The sequence below is a fragment of the Perca flavescens genome, chromosome 5 (assembly GCF_004354835.1).
Source record: "Perca flavescens isolate YP-PL-M2 chromosome 5, PFLA_1.0, whole genome shotgun sequence".
Taxonomy (NCBI): Eukaryota; Metazoa; Chordata; class Actinopteri; order Perciformes; family Percidae; genus Perca; species Perca flavescens.
This window is the reverse complement of record NC_041335.1, coordinates 40,898,799-40,915,790: the sequence shown is the minus strand read 5'-3', so window position 1 is coordinate 40,915,790 and position 16,992 is coordinate 40,898,799. Positions and strand designations below refer to the sequence as shown.

The window sequence follows — 16,992 nt, the reverse complement described above, 5'->3', positions numbered from 1 at the left end:
GCACACGCACACACACGCACACGCACACACACCCTGCCATGTCAGGTATGATTGGAGGACGGTGATGTTAACACCATTTGTTTATGTTTTATTGTGTTTCATAATGGAAATCTAAAGTTTCCCTGGTTACACCTGAGGGTCTGACTAATACCTGGAACAATCATTCCCATCCCAAAATGTTATGAAATCCCAACGTTGTTCACTGCTCCAGGAAATAGGACGGGCCTTAGATACGACTGGTCTTCCTTAGCAACAAAAGATTATTATGGTCTGCTCAGCTCAGCCAGAGAGCTAACGCTATGCTATTTGTCCTCGTAGGGCAATTTGTTCTGCAGCAAGACATAAAGACAAGACAGTCAGTCAGTCACAGTCAGTCAGTCAGTCAGTCAGTGTGTGTGTGTGTGTGTGTGTGTGTGTGTGTGTGTGTGTGTGTGTGTGTGTGTGTGTGTGTGTGTGTGTGTGTGTGTGTGTGTGTGTGTGTGTGTGTGTGTGTGTGTGTGTGTGTGTGTGTGTGTCTCTGTGTGTATAGTCTGCAGCAGGTCTGCTGGCTCAGAGAGAGAAGATCCAGAAAGAGATCCAGAACCTGGAGAACGTCCTGGGACCCATCTATGTGTCAGGTACCTGTCTGCCTGCCTGTTTGCCTGTCTGTCTGTCTGTCTGTCTGCCTGTCTGTAGCTCTTTTTAATTGAATAAATGAACAAATACAGTAAAAATACATTTAAAAAAAGCTTATTATTGTTCTTTTACAAATGTATTATTTTTATGACTGTCTGTCTGACCTGTCTGTCTGTTTGTCTGTCTGTGTGACCTGTCTGTCTGTCTGTCTGACCTGTCTGTCTGCCTGTCTGTCTGTCTGACTGACCTGTCTGTCTGCCTGTCTTCATTAAATCTGATTAATATATTTATTCCTGTTTCTGTTCAGATGACGACGACAGCAGCAGTGAGGAGGTAAAGTAACAACATATTCATTCATTCATTCATTCACTCACTCACTCATTCATTCACTCACTCACTCATTCACTCACTCATTCACTCATTCATTCACTCATTCATTCACTCACTCACTCATTCACTCATTCATTCACTCATTCATTCATTCACTCATTCATTCATTCATTCATTCATTCATTTAATCTCTCACAATTAAACCTGAATACAGTAAAGTACATGTACTCCAGCACTGTACTTCACTCCAAATGCTTTGACTTTACCAGTCTTTTCTTTTCATGCCACTTTCTACTGTCTGTAACCTGTCTCTCTGTAACCTGTCTGTCTGTCTCCAGAGTGAGCTGGGTCTGTCTGTAACCTGTCTCTCTGTAACCTGTCTGTCTCCAGAGTGAGCTGGGTTTGTCTGTAACCTGTCTCTCTGTAACCTGTCTGTCTCCAGAGTGAGCTGGGTCTGTCTGTAACCTGTCTCTCTGTAACCTGTCTGTCTCCAGAGTGAGCTGGGTCTGTTTCTAACCTGTCTCTCTGTAACCTGTCTGTCTCCAGAGTGAGGTGGGTCTGTCTGTAACCTGTCTCTCTGTAACCTGTCTGTCTGTCTCCAGAGTGAGCTGGGTCTGCCTCCGTCGGTGGACTCGTGTCTACAGATGAATCTGGTCTATCAGCAGGTCGTTAAAGAGACTCTGGACCAGCTGGAGGCTCTGCTGACTCAGAACAACAAGCACCAGGTACCCAAACACTACACCCTGATACTACACCCTAAAACTACACCCAAACGCTACACTACACCCTAATACTACACCCAAACACTACACTACACCCTGATACTACACCCTAAAACTACACCCAAACGCTACACTACACCCTAATACTACACCCTAATACTACACCCAAACACTACACTACACCCTAATAGTACATTACACCCTGATACTACACCCAAAAACTACACTACACCCTGATACTACACCCAAACACTACACTACACCCTAATACTACACCCTAAAACTACACCCAAACACTACACTACACCTTAATACTACACTACACCCTGATAATACACCCAAACACTACACTACATCCTGATACTACACCCTAAAACTACACCCAAACACTACACTACACCCTAATAGTACACTACACCCTAATACTACATCCAAACACTACACTACACCCTAATAGTACACTACACCCTGATACTACACCCAAAAACTACACTACACCCTGATACTACACCCAAACACTACACTACACCCTAATACTACACCCTAAAACTACACCCAAACACTACACTACACCTTAATACTACACTACACCCTGATACTACACCCAAACACTACACTACATCCTGATACTACACCCTAAAACTACACCCAAACACTACACTACACCCTAATAGTACACTACACCCTAATACTACATCCAAACACTACACTACACCCTAATAGTACACTACACCCTGATACTACACCCAAAAACTACACTACACCCTGATACTACACCCAAACACTACACTACACCCTAATACTACACCCTAAAACTACACCCAAACACTACACTACACCTTAATAGTACACTACACCCTGATACTACACCCAAATACTACACTACACCCTGATACTACACCCTAAAACTACACCCAAACACTACACTACACCCTAATAGTACACTACACCCTAATACTACATCCAAACACTACACTACACCCTAATAGTACACTACACCCTGATACTACACCCAAACACTACACTACACCCTGATACTACACCCAAACACTATACTACACCCTAATACTACACCTAAACACTACACTACACCCTAATACTACACTACACCCTGATACTACACCCTAATACTACACTACACCCTTATACTACACCCTAATACTACACTACACCATTATACTACACCCTAATACTACACTACACCCTGATACTACACCCTAATACTACACTACACCCTTATACTACACCCTAATACTACACTACACCATGATACTACACCCTAATACTAAACTACACCCTGATACTACACCCTGATACTACACCCAAACTATACACTACACCCTACTACTACAGCCTAATACTACACCCTGATACTACACCCAAACACTACACTACACCCTAATACTGCACCCTACTACTACACCCAAACACTACAGTGTGTAGTATACACTACATAACCATCACTGCCCTGCAGTATATGCAGGGCAGTGATGGTGCCCTGCAGTGATAGTGATGGTGTCAGTGATAGTGATGGAGCCCTGCAGTGATAGTGATGGTGCCCTGCAGTGATAGTGATGGTGTCAGTGATAGTGATGGTGTCCTGCAGTGATAGTGATGGTGTCAGTGATAGTGATGTGTCCTGCAGTGATAGTGATGGTGTCAGTGATAGTGATGGAGCCCTGCAGTGATAGTGATGGTGTCAGTGATAGTGATGGAGCCCTGCAGTGATGGTGCCCTGCAGTGATAGTGATGGAGCCCTGCAGTGATAGTGATGGTGCCCTGCAGTGATAGTGATGGTGCCCTGCAGTGATAGTGATGGTGTCAGTGATAGTGATGGTGTCCTGCAGTGATAGTGATGGTGTCAGTGATAGTGATGTGTCCTGCAGTGATAGTGATGGTGTCAGTGATAGTGATGGAGCCCTGCAGTGATAGTGATGGTGCCCTGCAGTGATAGTGATGGAGCCCTGCAGTGATAGTGATGGTGCCCTGCAGTGATAGTGATGTGTCAGTGATAGTGATGGTGTCCTGCAGTGATAGTGATGGTGTCAGTGATAGTGATGGAGCCCTGCAGTGATAGTGATGGTGCCCTGCAGTGATAGTGATGGTGTCCTGCAGTGATAGTGATGGCGTCAGTGATAGTGATGGTGCCCTGCAGTGATAGTGATGGTGCCCTGCAGTGATAGTGATGGAGCCCTGCAGTGATAGTGATGGTGTCAGTGATAGTGATGGAGCCCTGCAGTGATAGTGATGGTGTCAATGATAGTGATGGAGCCCTGCAGTGATAGTGATGGAGCCCTGCAGTGATAGTGATGGTGTCAGTGATAGTGATGGAGCCCTGCAGTGATAGTGATGGAGCCCTGCAGTGATAGTGATGGTATCCTGCAGTGATAGTGATGGTGTCAGTGATAGTGATGGTGTCAGTGATAGTGATGGAGCCCTGCAGTGATAGTGATGGAGTCCTGCAGTGATAGTGATGGTGTCAGTGATAGTGATGGTGTCCAGCAGTGATAGTGATGGCGCCCTGCAGTGATAGTGATGGTGTCAGTGATAGTGATGGAGCCCTGCAGTGATAGTGATGGAGTCCTGCAGTGATAGTGATGGAGCCCTGCAGTGATAGTGATGGTGTCAGTGATAGTGATGGTGTCCAACAGTGATAGTGATGGAGCCCTGCAGTGATAGTGATGGTGTCAGTGATAGTGATGGAGCCCTGCAGTGATAGTGATGGTGTCAGTGATAGTGATGGAGCCCTGCAGTGATAGTGATAGAGCCCTGCAGTGATAGTGATGGAGTCCTGCAGTGATAGTGATGGAGCCCTGCAGTGATAGTGATGGTGTCAGTGATAGTGATGGTGTCAGTGATAGTGATGGAGTCCTGCAGTGATAGTGATGGTGTCAGTGATAGTGATGGTGTCCTGCAGTGATAGTGATGGTGCCCTGCAGTGATAGTGATGGTGTCAGTGATGGAGTCCTGCAGTGATAGTGATGGAGCCCTGCAGTGATAGTGATGGTGTCAGTGATAGTGATGGTGTCCTGCAGTGATAGTGATGGTGTCCTGCAGTGATAGTGATGAGTCCTGCAGTGATAGTGATGGTGTCAGTGATAGTGATGGAGCCCTGCAGTGATAGTGATGGAGTCCTGCAGTGATAGTGATGGTGTCAGTGATAGTGATGGAGCCCTGCAGTGATAGTGATGGTGTCAGTGATAGTGATGGAGTCCTGCAGTGATAGTGATGGTGTCAGTGATAGTGATGGAGCCCTGCAGTGATAGTGATGGAGTCCTGCAGTGATAGTGATGGTGTCAGTGATAGTGATGGAGCCCTGCAGTGATAGTGATGGTGCCCTGCAGTGATAGTGATGGAGCCCTGCAGTGATAGTGATGGAGTCCTGCAGTGATAGTGATGGTGTCAGTGATAGTGATGGAGCCCTGCAGTGATAGTGATGGAGTCCTGCAGTGATAGTGATGGTGTCAGTGATAGTGATGGTGCCCTGCAGTGATAGTGATGGAGCCCTGCAGTGATAGTGATGGTGCCCTGCAGTGATAGTGATGGTGTCAGTGATAGTGATGGAGCCCTGCAGTGATAGTGATGGTGTCAGTGATAGTGATGGTGTCCTGCAGTGATAGTGATGGTGTCCTGCAGTGATAGTGATGGTGCCCTGCAGTGATAGTGATGGAGCCCTGCAGTGATAGTGATGGAGTCCTGCAGTGATAGTGATGGTGCCCTGCAGTGATAGTGATGGAGTCCTGCAGTGATAGTGATGGTGTCAGTGATAGTGATGGTGTCAGTGATAGTGATGGAGCCCTGCAGTGATAGTGATGGTGCCCTGCAGTGATAGTGATGGAGTCCTGCAGTGATAGTGATGGTGTCAGTGATAGTGATGGTGTCCTGCAGTGATAGTGATGGTGCCCTGCAGTGATAGTGATGGTGTCAGTGATAGTGATGGAGCCCTGCAGTGATAGTGATGGTGTCAGTGATTGTGATGGTGTCCTGCAGTGATAGTGATGGTGTCCTGCAGTGATAGTGATGGTGTCAGTGATAGTGATGGAGCCCTGCAGTGATAGTGATGGTGTCAGTGATTGTGATGGTGTCCTGCAGTGATAGTGATGGAGCCCTGCAGTGATAGTGATGGAGTCCTGCAGTGATAGTGATGGTGCCCTGCAGTGATAGTGATGGAGTCCTGCAGTGATAGTGATGGTGTCAGTGATAGTGATGGAGCCCTGCAGTGATAGTGATGGTGCCCTGCAGTGATAGTGATGGAGTCCTGCAGGGATAGTGATGGTGTCAGTGATAGTGATGGAGCCCTGCAGTGATAGTGATGGAGCCCTGCAGTGATAGTGATGGTGTCCTGCAGTGATAGTGATGGTGTCCTGCAGTGATAGTGATGGTGCCCTGCAGTGATAGTGATGGAGCCCTGCAGTGATAGTGATGGAGTCCTGCAGTGATAGTGATGGTGTCAGTGATAGTGATGGAGCCCTGCAGTGATAGTGATGGTGTCAGTGATAGTGATGGTGTCCTGCAGTGATAGTGATGGTGCCCTGCAGTGATAGTGATGGTGTCAGTGATAGTGATGGAGCCCTGCAGTGATAGTGATGGTGATAGTGATGGTGTCCTGCAGTGATAGTGATGGTGTCAGTGATAGTGATGGAGCCCTGCAGTGATTGTGATGGAGCACTGCAGTGATAGTGATGGTGTCCTGCAGTGATAGTGATGGAGCCCTGCAGTGATAGTGATGGTGTCCTGCAGTGATAGTGATGGTGTCAGTGATAGTGATGGAGTCCTGCAGTGATAATGATGGTGTCAGTGATAGTGATGGAGTCCTGCAGTGATAGTGATGGAGCCCTGCAGTGATAGTGATGGAGCCCTGCAGTGATGGTGTCAGTGATAGTGATGGTGTCAGTGATAGTGATGGAGTCCTGCAGTGATAGTGATGGAGTCCTGCAGTGATAATGATGGTGTCAGTGATAGTGATGGAGCCCTGCAGTGATAGTGATGGAGTCCTGCAGTGATAGTGATGGAGCCCTGCAGTGATAGTGATAGTGCCCTGCAGTGATAGTGATGGTGTCAGTGATAGTGATGGTGATAGTGATGGAGTCCTGCAGTGATAGTGATGGAGTCCTGCAGTGATAGTGATGGTGCCCTGCAGTGATAGTGATGGAGCCCTGCAGTGATAGTGATGGTGCCCTGCAGTGATAGTGATGGTGCCCTGCAGTGATAGTGATGGTGTCAGTGATAGTGATGGTGTCCTGCAGTGATAGTGATGGTGTCAGTGATAGTGATGGTGTCCTGCAGTGATAGTGATGGTGTCAGTGATAGTGATGGAGCCCTGCAGTGATAGTGATGGTGCCCTGCAGTGATAGTGATGGAGCCCTGCAGTGATAGTGATGGTGCCCTGCAGTGATAGTGATGTGTCAGTGATAGTGATGGTGTCCTGCAGTGATAGTGATGGTGTCAGTGATAGTGATGGAGCCCTGCAGTGATAGTGATGGTGCCCTGCAGTGATAGTGATGGTGCCCTGCAGTGATAGTGATGGCGTCAGTGATAGTGATGGTGCCCTGCAGTGATAGTGATGGTGCCCTGCAGTGATAGTGATGGAGCCCTGCAGTGATAGTGATGGTGTCAGTGATAGTGATGGAGCCCTGCAGTGATAGTGATGGTGTCAATGATAGTGATGGAGCCCTGCAGTGATAGTGATGGAGCCCTGCAGTGATAGTGATGGTGTCAGTGATAGTGATGGAGCCCTGCAGTGATAGTGATGGAGCCCTGCAGTGATAGTGATGGTATCCTGCAGTGATAGTGATGGTGTCAGTGATAGTGATGGTGTCAGTGATAGTGATGGAGCCCTGCAGTGATAGTGATGGAGTCCTGCAGTGATAGTGATGGTGTCAGTGATAGTGATGGTGTCCAACAGTGATAGTGATGGCGTCCTGCAGTGATAGTGATGGTGTCAGTGATAGTGATGGAGCCCTGCAGTGATAGTGATGGAGTCCTGCAGTGATAGTGATGGAGCCCTGCAGTGATAGTGATGGTGTCAGTGATAGTGATGGTGTCCAACAGTGATAGTGATGGAGCCCTGCAGTGATAGTGATGGTGTCAGTGATAGTGATGGAGCCCTGCAGTGATAGTGATGGTGTCAGTGATAGTGATGGAGCCCTGCAGTGATAGTGATAGAGCCCTGCAGTGATAGTGATGGAGTCCTGCAGTGATAGTGATGGAGCCCTGCAGTGATAGTGATGGTGTCAGTGATAGTGATGGTGTCAGTGATAGTGATGGAGTCCTGCAGTGATAGTGATGGTGTCAGTGATAGTGATGGTGTCCTGCAGTGATAGTGATGGTGCCCTGCAGTGATAGTGATGGTGTCAGTGATGGAGTCCTGCAGTGATAGTGATGGAGCCCTGCAGTGATAGTGATGGTGTCAGTGATAGTGATGGTGTCCTGCAGTGATAGTGATGGTGTCCTGCAGTGATAGTGATGAGTCCTGCAGTGATAGTGATGGTGTCAGTGATAGTGATGGAGCCCTGCAGTGATAGTGATGGAGTCCTGCAGTGATAGTGATGGTGTCAGTGATAGTGATGGAGCCCTGCAGTGATAGTGATGGTGTCAGTGATAGTGATGGAGTCCTGCAGTGATAGTGATGGTGTCAGTGATAGTGATGGAGCCCTGCAGTGATAGTGATGGAGTCCTGCAGTGATAGTGATGGTGTCAGTGATAGTGATGGAGCCCTGCAGTGATAGTGATGGTGCCCTGCAGTGATAGTGATGGAGCCCTGCAGTGATAGTGATGGAGTCCTGCAGTGATAGTGATGGTGTCAGTGATAGTGATGGAGCCCTGCAGTGATAGTGATGGAGTCCTGCAGTGATAGTGATGGTGTCAGTGATAGTGATGGTGCCCTGCAGTGATAGTGATGGAGCCCTGCAGTGATAGTGATGGTGCCCTGCAGTGATAGTGATGGTGTCAGTGATAGTGATGGAGCCCTGCAGTGATAGTGATGGTGTCAGTGATAGTGATGGTGTCCTGCAGTGATAGTGATGGTGTCCTGCAGTGATAGTGATGGTGTCCTGCAGTGATAGTGATGGTGCCCTGCAGTGATAGTGATGGAGCCCTGCAGTGATAGTGATGGAGTCCTGCAGTGATAGTGATGGTGCCCTGCAGTGATAGTGATGGAGTCCTGCAGTGATAGTGATGGTGTCAGTGATAGTGATGGTGTCAGTGATAGTGATGGAGCCCTGCAGTGATAGTGATGGTGCCCTGCAGTGATAGTGATGGAGTCCTGCAGTGATAGTGATGGTGTCAGTGATAGTGATGGTGTCCTGCAGTGATAGTGATGGTGCCCTGCAGTGATAGTGATGGTGTCAGTGATAGTGATGGAGCCCTGCAGTGATAGTGATGGTGTCAGTGATTGTGATGGTGTCCTGCAGTGATAGTGATGGTGTCCTGCAGTGATAGAGATGGTGTCAGTGATAGTGATGGAGCCCTGCAGTGATAGTGATGGAGCCCTGCAGTGATAGTGATGGAGTCCTGCAGTGATAGTGATGGTGCCCTGCAGTGATAGTGATGGAGTCCTGCAGTGATAGTGATGGTGTCAGTGATAGTGATGGAGCCCTGCAGTGATAGTGATGGTGCCCTGCAGTGATAGTGATGGAGTCCTGCAGGGATAGTGATGGTGTCAGTGACAGTGATGGAGCCCTGCAGTGATAGTGATGGAGCCCTGCAGTGATAGTGATGGTGTCCTGCAGTGATAGTGATGGTGTCCTGCAGTGATAGTGATGGTGCCCTGCAGTGATAGTGATGGAGCCCTGCAGTGATAGTGATGGAGTCCTGCAGTGATAGTGATGGTGTCAGTGATAGTGATGGAGCCCTGCAGTGATAGTGATGGTGATAGTGATGGTGTCCTGCAGTGATAGTGATGGTGTCCTGCAGTGATAGTGATGGTGTCAGTGATAGTGATGGAGCCCAGCAGTGATAGTGATGGAGCACTGCAGTGATAGTGATGGTGTCCTGCAGTGATAGTGATGGAGCCCTGCAGTGATAGTGATGGTGTCCTGCAGTGATAGTGATGGTGTCAGTGATAGTGATGGAGTCCTGCAGTGATAATGATGGTGTCAGTGATAGTGATGGAGTCCTGCAGTGATAGTGATGGAGCCCTGCAGTGATAGTGATGGAGCCCTGCAGTGATAGTGATGGTGTCAGTGATAGTGATGGTGTCAGTGATAGTGATGGAGTCCTGCAGTGATAGTGATGGAGTCCTGCAGTGATAATGATGGTGTCAGTGATAGTGATGGAGCCCTGCAGTGATAGTGATGGAGTCCTGCAGTGATAGTGATGGAGCCCTGCAGTGATAGTGATAGTGCCCTGCAGTGATAGTGATGGTGTCAGTGATAGTGATGGTGATAGTGATGGAGTCCTGCAGTGATAGTGATGGAGTCCTGCAGTGATAGTGATGGTGCCCTGCAGTGATAGTGATGGTGCCCTGCAGTGATAGTGATGGACCCCTGCAGTGATAGTGATGGTGCCCTGCAGTGATAGTGATGGAGTCAGTGATAGTGATGGTGCCCTGCAGTGATAGTGATGGTGCCCTGCAGTGATAGTGATGGTGTCAGTGATAGTGATGGTGCCCTGCAGTGATAGTGATGGTGTCCTGCAGTGATAGTGATGGTGCCCTGCAGTGATAGTGATGGAGCCCTGCAGTGATAGTGATGGTGCCCTGCAGTGATAGTGATGGAGTCAGTGATAGTGATGGTGCCCTGCAGTGATAGTGATGGAGCCCTGCAGTGATAGTGATGGTGCCCTGCAGTGATAGTGATGCAGTCAGTGATAGTGATGGAGCCCTGCAGTGATAGTGATGGTGCCCTGCAGTGATAGTGATGGAACCCTGCAGTGATAGTGATGGTGCCCTGCAGTGATAGTGATGGTGCCCTGCAGTGATAGTGATGGAGCCCTGCAGTGATAGTGATGGAGCCCTGCAGTGATAGTGATGGAGCCCTGCAGTGATAGTGATGGTGTCCTGCAGTGATAGTGATGGAGCCCTGCAGTGATAGTGATGGTGCCCTGCAGTGATAGTGATGGTGCCCTGCAGTGATAGTGATGGTGCCCTGCAGTGATAGTGATGGTGCCCTGCAGTGATAGTGATGGTGTCCTGCAGTGATAGTGATGGTGTCAGTGATAGTGATGGTGTCAGTGATAGTGATGGTGTCCTGCAGTGATAGTGATGGTGTCCTGCAGTGATGGTTTTGGCGTGTCCTCTCTTCCTTGCGCCCTACGAGAGCGTATGTGTCGAGCCAGCCAGGTAACCACATACAGGAAGACCACGTGTAGCCGGATATTTTACCAAAATAATTTTAAATTTCAAAATAAAACAGCCAGGTTTACGGTCATCTGCAGATCTTGTTTTTAACTTTTCTTCAGTGTCGCATTAATCCAGTGAGAATTTCTGAGTCATTGTTCACACACCGTTAATAATAATAATAATAATAATAATAATAATAATAATCCTGTTTGTGTTTGCAGAAGGAACTGCTGTCTCAGCTGTCTGGACCAATGAAAGGTTACGCCAGGGAACAGTCCGCCCCCTCCTCCTGCCAGCAGCCAATCAGCATGTTCTTAGGCCGCTTCCTCAAACCCTACTTCAAGGACAAACTGACGGGACTGGTGAGACAGACAGACAGACAGACAGACAGACAGACAGACAGACAGAGACACACAACATTGATATTGATATTTATATTGCTGTTTAATTTGTTTGTATTCATTTTCATGTGATGCTTTTGGGATATTTTTGTTACATTCATGCCAATGAAGCTAGTTGAATAGAATTGACACAGAGAGAGAGAGACAGACATAGAGACACAGAGACAGACAGACAGAGAGAGAGAGAGAGAGACACAGACATAGAGACACAGAGACGGACATAGAGACACAGAGACAGACAGACACAGACAGACAGACCCAGAGAGAGAGAGAGAGACACAGACATAGAGACACAGAGACAGACAGACACAGAGATGGACAGACACAGAGAGAGACAGACAGACACAGAGAGAGAGACAGACATAGAGACACAGAGACAGACAGACACAGAGAGAGAGAGAGAGAGAGAGAGACAGACATACACAGAGAGAGAGAGAGACAGACAGACACAGAGAGAGAGATAGAGACAGACATACACAGAGAGAGAGAGAGAGACATAGAGAGAGAGAGAGAGAGAGACAGACATACACAGAGAGAGAGAGAGAAAGAGACAGACAGACGGAGAGAGAGAGAGAAAGAGACAGACAGACGGGAGAGAGAGAGAGACAGACATACACAGAGAGAGAGAGAGAGAAAGAGACAGACAGACAGAGAGAGAGAAAGAGACAGACATACACAGAGAGAGAGCGAGAAAGAGACAGACAGACAGAGAGAGAAAGAGACAGACATACACAGAGAGAGAGAGAAAGAGACAGACAGACGGAGAGAGAGAGAGACAGACATACACAGAGAGAGAGACAGAGAGACAGACAGACACAGAGAGAGAGAAAGAGACAGACAGACAGAGAGAGCGAGAGATAATGTCTTTCTGTGGCCGGCTGACCAATGAGACGCTGTGTGTGTGTGTGTGTGTGTGTGTGTGTGTGTGTGTGTGTGTGTGTGTGTGTGTGTGTGTGTGTGTGTGTGTGTGTGTGTGTGTGTGTGTGTGTGTGTGTGTGTGTGTGTGTCTCCAGGGTCCTCCGGCCAATCGGGAGGCGAAGGAGAAGGCCATCAGGATGACCGCAGTCTGGACGACAGGAAACTGAGAGTCAAACGCTGTGAGAAGGAAACCATCAGAACTTAACAAGAACTTTACTGGTCATAGAGACAAGAAGAAGCATCTTTATCCTCCTAACATCTAGATATCATAAATATGTTGTTGCTCTTTTTATTTATTCAAAAAAGATCCAAACAAACATTTAGCTCGGTTTGGATTTTCTATTTTATTTAAGAAGTATTTGATACGACTCCTATGAGAAGAGTCTTTATGATCATCTCTAACTGTCTCTCTCTCTCTCTGTCTGCCTGTTTCTCTGTCTGCTGTCTCTCTGTCTGCCTGTCTGTCTGTCTGCCTGTCTAGGGGAGAGCTGGCAGAAGACTCTGTTGATCCACTCAGTAACCGGTGACAGTCTGAGGAAACTCATCCAACCCAAACTCTCCAAGTAACATCACTTTATTATTATTATTAGTAGTAGTAGTAGTAGTAGTAGTAGTAGTAGTAGTAGTATTATCATTATTAATATTATTGATCTGTCAACTAGTTATTATCTATCTCTCTATTAACAGGAAGTAACGGCATATTAAGCCTAATATTTGACTGATAATGGTTTTAACTTCTGTCTGTTTTTGTGTGTGTGTGTGTGTGTGTGTGTGTCTGTCTGTCTGTCTGTCTGTCTGTCTGTCTGATGTCTGTCAGGTTGGACTACCTGAGTCAGAAGCTGTCGTCTGCTGCAGAGACAGACAGGCAGCAGCTCCGAGAGCAGATAGACAGGCTGGAGAGAGACATCGACCTGCTCAGGTGTGTCTCACCTTCTTCGTCTCTGCTGTTTTCTACTCACACTGTTGTCTCAAAATACTTCTTTAAACATTTAACTTTTTTCTGAAATATTAAATCGTTGTAAGTGTTTTTCTGCAGAAGTTTTTAACCTTATCTCCTGTGTAATATGAGCCTGTCTGTGATTGGTCAGAGAGAAGACGGAGGCGGAGCTGATCGGGGATCAATATGATGCACACGATTGGCAGAAAATCTCTAATGTCGATGTAAGTAGAGAATCAACCAATCAGAGTCTGCTCTGTATTTTCTACTGCACGAGAAGCATAACGTACATAATATAAAATATGAAAAAGGAGCACAGAATGACAGTTGGCGACATTATAGAACGGCTTGTTTATTGCTGAGGCCATATGGTCAAAATTAAATGATTGATTAATAATGTAATAACTGTAATAGTTCAGGTACCGCTCAGAACTACGTGATTGTGAGTCAAAGTAGTTTTTTGTTATATCTTTTATTGTTGCTCCTTCAGCTGTCTGTGCTTGTGCACCACCTGGTCAGGACAGGTCATTATTTTTGTGGAAAAGACGAAAACGTGTCACGTTGAAGTTTGAGTGATGAAGAAATAAATAACGGAGTGTCTATTTGCACCCCGGTACGAATAGCTTCGGCCACACAGCTGAGCTATTTACACCCTGTGACGTAACAACAAAAACACGTTGCTCGCGTGCACCGAAATCATGGCCGACGTTCATCTTCCGTGACAGCAGAAACTGGCACATTAGTTTTAATTTAATTTAGTCTCTAAAGTTTATAACCTTTGAATTTCTAGCGGAAAATGGACGCTACAGTTGCGCTTTCTGTCTTCAGTGAAAGCATACAACCGTTGGTTTGTTAGTTAGTACCTATTTTTTTGTATACAGTATGGTTACCTAGCAACCGAGGCTTGAAGAAACCAAGTGGTAAACAGTTGTTCAACTTCCTGAAAGAACTGCTGGGTGAGTGGTTAGTACGCTTACCTTTGGTATGGGAGTTTGGAGTTCGGTTCCCCTGTGTGGTGATCTTATTTTTTTAATTTTGGATTGGATAATTTGGATGCAATTACAAAGTCCGGACCCATGACGCATTTTTTTTTTTTTTTTTTTTTTGCAGGGAGGTAGGGGGAGACTCATGAATATGCCTGCTCTGGTTGGGTAGTTAGGTTTAGGCAAGAGAAGTGGGATTGGTTATGGTTAGGGTAAGAATGTCAGGGCGATAATATTCCAAAAAGGTGTAATACATGGGTAGTATGGATTACTGTGTAAATATTTGCCAAGGTACTGTAAATGCACAGGGGTGCAAATAGCATACATTGATATTTGTACCAGACGGGGTATTAATAGAACACCCGGCGGGGTACTAATAGCATTCATTTCTAATTGCACCAGGGTACGAATAGCACTTCTAATTGTACCAGGGGTGCAAATAGCCTCACCCAATAAATAAACGTGAGAACAAAATGAGGGAGTGATTCTGACTCTGGTTTCAGCTTGTTGACCAGAGCTCATTCCAGAGGTAGTCAGAAAGCTGCTCCCAATCGGACCACCCATTGGATAGTCCTTCAGCCAATCAGACCCACGGTTGGATAGTCCTTTAACCAATCAGACCACCCATTGGATAGTCCTTTAACCAATCAGACCAACCATTGGATAGTCCTTCAGCCAATCGGACCAACCATTGGATAGTCCTTCAGCCAATCAGACCGACGGTTGGATAGTCCTTTAACCAATCAGAGCAAGGATCCTGGTGACGTAGCAGCGATAGCGGCACCATCCGGTTGCTGACCTTCGGTGGCCATCATGTTGAACGTAAACAAGAAGCTGATTGGTTGCTTCTCTATCAACATCGTGTTAAACCAGCCAATAGCGCGCCAGGTGGATAAGCCAGCTTTTGATTGGTCCCCGCAGATTTGTAACAGAAGCAGAATAGAGAAACGTTCAGGTCTCCAGCCTGAGCTGCAGGGAGGAATCAAACCCCCGGCAGATCAGGCTGGAAACCAACCCAGAGAACTGGTCACAATGTCTGCTGAGGAATATTATCTATCTCTCCCCAGTTTGAAGGAACGAGGGATGCGGAGGACATCCGGCGGTTCTGGCAGAACTTCCTCCACCCGGCAGTGAACAAGTCTGGCTGGAGTCAGGAGGAGCTGCAGCAGCTCAGGGAGCTCAGCAGGACCCACGGAGAGAGACACTGGGACCACATCGCTGCACAGCTGGGGGTGAGACATGGAACCTGGCTGTCTCCCTCTCTAACCTGGCTGTCTCTCTTTCTAACCTGGCTGTCTCTCTTTCTAACCTGGCTGTCTCTCTCTAACCTGGCTGTCTCTCTCTCTAACCTGGCTGTCTCTCTAACCTGGCTGTCTCTCTCTCTAACCTGGCTGTCTCTCTCCGTGGGTCCTGCAGCAGCTCAGGGAGCTCAGCAGGACCCACGGAGAGAGACACTGGGACCACATCGCCACAGAGCTGGGGGTGAGACATTGGCCTGTCTGTCTCTCTCTAACCTGTCTCTCTCTGCAACCTGGCTGTCTCTCTCTAACCTGGCTGTCTCTCTTTCTAACCTGGCTGTCTCTCTCTAACATGGCTGTCTCTCTCTCTCTCTCTCTCTCTTAACTGGCTCTCTCTGCAACCTGTCTGTCTCTCTCTCTAACCTGGCTGTCTCTCTCTCTCTGTCTCTAACCTGGCTCTCTCTGCAACCTGTCTGTCTCTTTGCAACCTGTCTCTCTTTGCAACCTGTCTGTCTCTGCGTAACCTGTCTGTCTCTCTGTAACCGTTCTGTCTCTCTGTAACCTGTATCTCAGACAGGGAAGACAGCCTTCATGTGTCTAACCTGTCTGTCTCTGTGTAACCTGTCTCTGTGTAACCTGTCTGTCTCTGTGTAACCTGTCTGTCTCTCAGACGGGAAGGACAGCCTTCATGTGTCTGCAGACCTTCCAGCGGTTCGTGTCTGACTCGTTGAAGCGAGGCAGCTGGACTCCGGCCGAAGACGAGACGCTCAGAGAACTCGTGGACCAGATGAGGATCGGAAACTTCATCCCCTACACGCAGAGTAATGACATCACACTCTGACATCATGTTATGACATCACACGCTGGCATCACACTTGACAATCCTGTTGTTGTTTCTGTCCAACAAATCATTTCTTAACTGTCTCTAACCTGTATGTCTATCTGTCTATCTGTCTGTCAGTAAGTTACTTCATGGAGGGTCGGGATCCGTCTCAGCTGATCTACAGGTGGAACCAGGTTTTGGATCCGAGCCTTAAGAAAGGATTCTGGACCAAAGAGGAGGATGAGGTAAGCCAATGGACAGAGGGACAGACAGGCAGAGAGACAGAGAGACAGGTTAGACATGAAATGCACGTAACAAAACAAACGTTGGACATAATGTTAGTTTAGTGTCTGCTGATTCCTCATAACGTTAGCTTAGTGTCTGCTGATTCCTCATAACGTTAGCTTAGTGTCTGCTGATTCCTCATAACGTTAGCTTAGTGTCTGTTGATTCTTCATAACGTTAGCTTAGTGTCTGCTTCTTCTTCATAACGTTAGCTTAGTGTCTGCTGATTCCTCATAACGTTAGCTTAATGTCTGCTGATTCTTCATAACGTTAGCTTAGTGTCTGCTTCTTCTTCATAACGTTAGCTTAGTGTCTGCTGATTCCTCATAACGTTAGCTTAGTGTCTGTTGATTCTTCATAACGTTAGCTTAGTGTCTGCTGATTCCTCATAACGTTAGCTTAGTGTCTGCTGATTCCTCATAACGTTAGCTTAGTGTCTGTTGATTCTTCATAACGTTAG

The 16,992-nt window shown here is 47.2% G+C and overlaps 1 protein-coding gene across 1 annotated transcript in view; it reads left to right on the top strand.

Annotated features, from left to right (window-relative positions):
• Positions 1 to 16,992, top strand: part of snapc4 (small nuclear RNA activating complex, polypeptide 4) — a 34,619-nt gene that overhangs the window by 1,444 nt on the left and 16,183 nt on the right. The window contains 12 exon segments of the mRNA XM_028579241.1: positions 530 to 617; positions 923 to 948; positions 1,548 to 1,670; positions 11,169 to 11,309; positions 12,362 to 12,397; positions 12,400 to 12,445; positions 12,748 to 12,829; positions 13,084 to 13,185; positions 13,355 to 13,427; positions 15,254 to 15,418; positions 16,095 to 16,245; positions 16,386 to 16,492. Of these exon segments, the coding sequence (XP_028435042.1) occupies positions 530 to 617; positions 923 to 948; positions 1,548 to 1,670; positions 11,169 to 11,309; positions 12,362 to 12,397; positions 12,400 to 12,445; positions 12,748 to 12,829; positions 13,084 to 13,185; positions 13,355 to 13,427; positions 15,254 to 15,418; positions 16,095 to 16,245; positions 16,386 to 16,492 (1,140 nt within the window).